At 46.2% G+C, this 5,307-nt stretch overlaps 1 gene segment (V, D, J or C); it reads right to left on the bottom strand.

The window, feature by feature from the left end:
* Positions 1–1,006: 1,006 nt before the first annotated feature.
* LOC103724792 lies at positions 1,007–4,803 on the bottom strand. The segment is given in 4 exon segments: positions 1,007–1,039; positions 1,200–1,501; positions 2,712–2,865; positions 4,756–4,803. Coding segments are annotated over 4 exon segments (537 nt in total).
* Between the last annotated feature and the right edge of the window lie 504 nt (positions 4,804–5,307).

Here is a 5,307-nt window from a genome sequence, read left to right as displayed (position 1 = left end):
CAAGTACATGTATACATGGGTGTGGATGTGGAGGCCAGAGGACAACCTCAGACATATCCACCTTATTCTTTTGAGACAGAGTCTCGCACTGTCTAGAACTCACCAGGTAGGTGAGTCTGGCTGGCCACCAAGCCCTGGGGATCCACTTGTCTCTGCCTCCTCCTCGGTGCCATTGTGCCCATTTTGTGGCTCCCGGGGACCGAACTCATGCTTTCATGTTTGCAAGACATGTACTTTATCAATTGAGCTACCCTCCCAGCCCAACGGGTTTTGCTCTTTGAATGTTTTCTTTGGGCAACAGTCCTCATCATTTCTGTCTGTAACTGCCGTGGCTAAACTGGAGATTGACAAGAAGGATGAATCTGGATTAATAGATTTTCACTGGGTAGATTAGTAATTAATAGATTCCCACTGATGTGGGAAGGAGATTTTGGTTTTCTTTCTTGTTTACTTTACTATGTCAAATGACATATTGAAAATGATAGTTTTATTAAAAATTATATAATCGATACAAAACAAAGTTGAGTATTAAAGGGATACAAAGAACATCCAAAGAAAGAGATTACCTTAAGATTTGATCCGTGAGAAGTTGAAGTGGATGTGAGTAGTGAGAAAGAGAATTTGGGCATCGTGAAACGTGGGTGTTTATTTCAGGGGTACAAATGGATGTTCAACAATTCCCATATTTATCTGAGTTCTCAGAATTTCTCCAGGTTTTAACTAACCTCCTTTTGGGAACTGATACTGAGTTTAAATGGGACCTGCTTTTCCCACACACATATTATATAAAGAAGAGCCAATGGAAAGGGATTGTTCTCTGTGCCGCTCTGCATCATACTAAAGATTTCTGAGCTGCTCAGTCCTTGGCAGCAGCCTCCAGAGATGGCTGCATCTGCTGTCTACGTTTTACAGAAACAGAAACTGAAGTTTAGGAGGATAAGAGACTTCTTCAAAGTTCACAAGGAGAGAGCTGAAGTCTGCACTCTGAGTGCTCCAGAACCTGAGGTTAAATCACTGTGCAATTCAGACTGAAGAAAAACTGAGAAGTCAACAGGGAGAACCCACTTGTGGGTAGGACAAGGAGGGAGGCGTCTGGGTAGAAAGGAAGCAGGCTTGGGAGGGCTCGCAGGGGAGCAGGGATGGGAAACCAGGGCAGTCTCTGTGTGTGGTTTTTATTCAAATACCCCAGCAGAGCTTACCACTGTGTCTTTACTGCAGGTGCAGTACAGGGTTCTGCCTTGGGTCACATTGTTCACCTGTAGCGTCAGCTCATTTTCACTGACTCTTGTGGCCAGGTAATTCGCTCCAGAGAGGGAGATGGTCTCTTTGTCCCCAGGACTCCGCACAGAAGCCAGCAGTTGTAGTTGCTGCTGAAGATCCTGTTGGTACCAGCTCATCCACGGGTACTGGGAATTCCTCAGACTACAGCTGAGGGTCTTAGATTGCCCACGGAGTACCAGAGCCCACCTGGGCCTCTGCTCCAGCAGGGTTGCTGTGGTGTCTGAAACACAGAAAAGTCAAGGTGAAAGTAGGCAGAGACCATTAAGCCCACATGTAACCAACTGAGCTCAGTCCAGAGAGGAAAACTCATGAGAAGAAGCCTTGAACTGGACAAGTGGCTATGCCAGGGGTGATTGTCTCAAGGGGCTCAGAGAACAGCTTCTTGGCTTCTGATGCTTCAGTGGGCTGCTCTTTCCCTCTCTCAGCTCACTAAGTAGCTGCCTGGGCTTACCATCTGACCTGTACTCACAGAAGCCATGAGCACACAGCTGCACAGAATGAAGAATGGCCACATCCCTGGCCCCTCAGATTCTCTCCCGCAGGGCATCAAGCAGGACCAGCCAGACAGGACACAAGATCTCATTCAGTAAGGCTAAGACTTAATCCCAGGCCTGAAGTTCCACGGGGCGTGGTTTCCTCAGGAAACTATCTTATCTCTTCTTTTCTCCTAAGCATAAACCTCAAACTGAAGGTGTGCACCCTTTCCTGCCATTTGAGCTCTCCCATTCACACCTTCGCACATCCCACATTCTCTGAGTTCCTTAGTGAAGTGACTAGGTCCTGAACATTCTCAGTGGTGATCCAGATATTCTTGGAAATGGTTTGAGTCTGAGTCTCTGATATTTCAAGGAACTAAAACATCTGGATACAACCTAGAAATGGCGATAGAATTGAACAAAGGCATCTGTCACCACAGGCTTCGGCTACATGTGAAAACTGTTCAGGGTCACATCGGGCACTCCTCTCCCATTATCCGCGTGGTTCTTGGAGGTGAAATACAAATTAAAAATGGTGCCTTCATTCTTCCTTGTCCAGAATAAAGGAAAAGATGCCCCTTTCAATCTTCATTTTCCTATAGCATTTATTTTGAAAACTTGGAATGGTGAGTCCTTCCTTTGAAACGTTTATCAATCTTTTCTTAAAATCTAAATAAACCCTAATTTTACTAGCCCTAAAATCCAGGAAGATGCGAGCAGAGGGAAAAGACTCATTAGGTCTAGGCTTGTGTTCCAGCTCTTTCATGAGAGTTCTGCTTCTTTCCTAAGGATAATGCCCTGGTCAGCCAGGTAGATTGAAGGATAAGGGATCCTAGACCTTCTCAGTTTACAGACCTGGCTGTCCTATCTCCTCACTGACCCCTCTTTAGCTTAATCCTCAGATGAGATTGGGATCAGAGTGTCTCTAACACTCCTGTTATCACTCTTGCTGACCTTCCTGCCTCTCAAGGTCAGTGCCTGCAGTTCTGCTGTGTCCTCTTCTCTTGCCCAGTCCCTGTTCTGAGCCATGGTAAGCCTCTTGCTTCCAGATCACTAGCCAGTTCCTCACCTTCTCTCCAGGACCAGTGCTGGAGGTTACTGCTGCCCCCTAGTGGCATTTGTTTTCTACTTTACCGCACTTTAAAAAAAAAAAATTGTTTTTATTAAATTTTGTTGTATTTCATACAGAGTATCTCAAACAATCTGAATCGTCTTTATAGCCCCATCCCCACCAGCACTGTCCCATAGCCCTCCCGACTGGGACACATATACTCTGTCCTGGGTGTTAAGGCCCAATGTGTCAAGTCAGTGTCCCCAGACATTCCCCAGTGCAAGTCCATCCACTGTGGTCTAGTCAGATCCCTCTCATCTATCTACCCAAACACCTATCATTTTCTTTTTTTTAAGTAGAGCATAGGGTGGGAGTTCATTTACAGAGGAGTGGGTGCCCCCCGTTTACAGCTGCATTGGAAAGTTCATACTTAAATATAGATCCTGTGACTGACTTCCCGGCAGCCACGGAAAATGACGAGAGAGGCGCCTCCGGGCATTCTCAGCTTATACATCCTTAGCTCCTCCCCCACATGCAGCTAAGGTAGACTGATTGGGTGGGAGGGGTGACTGACTCCCCCCTGGACTCCTTGATGAGCTTGAGCCAGTGGGGGAGAGGCGGAAGCTATGGGAGGGTGCCATTTGGGATGCGGGTATAAAGATGAATAAGATTATTTGGGATGTTCTGTATGAAATACACACACACAAAAATCAATCAATAAAAAATGAGTTATATTTGAGGAAGCATAAAAATTTGCTTCATGTTAATCAGAAGATATGAAAAACATTGCCATTGACATCTACCCGATGACTATATCCATGCTCAGGTGCCAAGGATCTCAGAAAGTAACAGACTGTGACTAGTAATAGTCAGTTATATAGAGATTAAAGATGCGTGTGCAAACATCTAAGTCTACCACACTTTTTAAACAATATTTTATTAGCATTGTTTTCTTTAAGAAATAACCTGATTACATTCACAGACTTTGTATAGGCCAAAGAATTTGGAAAGGGAGAAAATGGTGAGCTCATTATAGGAACAGTGACAAATTCCACATTATTGTTGTTGAATCTCGGTAGTACAGTTTTGGCAGTAAACAATATTCAAAAATTATGGTAGCCATATAGAATTTCAATTTTATATTCTAAGATATAGTTACAAATTTTCAGCTTGAGGATTCTATCAGTTTAGCTATCACAGTACTTTGTGTTTCCTTTTTTAGCTTCCCCGACTGTGGTTCATCTCTAGGAGTTCACTTAGGGCATAGGTGGTGGCACACTGGGGCTATAGAAGAACAACAGAGAAACAATGGGAAACCCCTTGGTGCCTGGTAATGGAGAAGTCCAACATCAGGGCCTGGATACCCAGGACCATGTGTGGATTGAGGACCACAGCTGAGTGTCAGGGGATGTGGGAGGTCCATTCAGGAGAATAAGTTCTCCCAACACCGGAATCCGCAAATAGCAGAGGCCTCCCCTGGTCCCAGCATAAGAGGCAAAGCCTCTGCCTTGTACAATCTGGGACCTCAGGGGAGGGGCTGTGGGGAATTTGGTCAGAGAAGACTGAAACTATTGCCCAACATCAGGAAGTCCTCCTTGCTCTACTGTGCTGCACCATCATCAAGCTACCACCAGAGGAATGTGGGACCATGGCTCACAGTAGGGATCCAAAGCTTTAGGCTCATGTGAAGAGACCACAGCTCAGGTTCACAGGAAGGGACCACAGCTCAGGTTTACAGGAGGAGACCACAGCTCAGGCTCACAGGAGAGGACCTCAGCTCCAGGGTCACAGGAGGGGACCACAGCTCAGGTTCACAGGAGGGGACCACAGCTCAGGTTCACAGGAAGGGACCACAGCTCAGGTTCACAGGAGGGGACCACAGCTCAGGCTCACAGGAGGGGACCTCAGCTCCAGGCTCACAGGAGAGGACCTCAGCTTCAGGCTCACAGGAGGAGACCTCAGCTCCATGTTCACAGGAGGGGACCTCAGCTCCATGTTCACAGGAGGGGACCTCTACTGTGTCTTAATTGGTACTCGAGTGCTCGTAGCAGCAGCCAGAGGCATTACCAGCTTTTACACTTGGTAGGTAATTCAGAGATCTGGCATGCATGTGGTAAAGATATGAGCAGTTCTAGGAGCTTACTCCAGCATTCCTTCACTCCCCCTTGAACCGGACTTCTGTATGTAGGTATATGATCCAACATATTAAGGGTATATGCAAGTCAGACAATGGGTCAGATGAGAAGATTTACCTCCCCATGCTACCTGTCTCAGTCACCGGGAGCAGGTAAGACTGAAGTTAAAACAAGACTTCTGTTCTTTCCTAAGAGCAATCAGTAAATAACACCAACTCCATCCACTAGAACACACCATCGTGGAAAAGCATTTGGAGGTTGCTGGCCTGTGAGTGTTGGTGGCCTGAGAAAATTGTAGAAAAGAGTAAAGACAAGGCAGACTCTCTCATATTAGCTCTGCCACTGGCAGGGTGTGTGGGAACCA

Source organism: Nannospalax galili, unplaced genomic scaffold (genome assembly GCF_000622305.1).
Source record: "Nannospalax galili isolate Female #2095 unplaced genomic scaffold, S.galili_v1.0 scaffold1049, whole genome shotgun sequence".
Taxonomy (NCBI): Eukaryota; Metazoa; Chordata; class Mammalia; order Rodentia; family Spalacidae; genus Nannospalax; species Nannospalax galili.
Note: the sequence above shows the minus strand (reverse complement) of the source record. Positions and strands in the feature narration are given on the sequence as shown.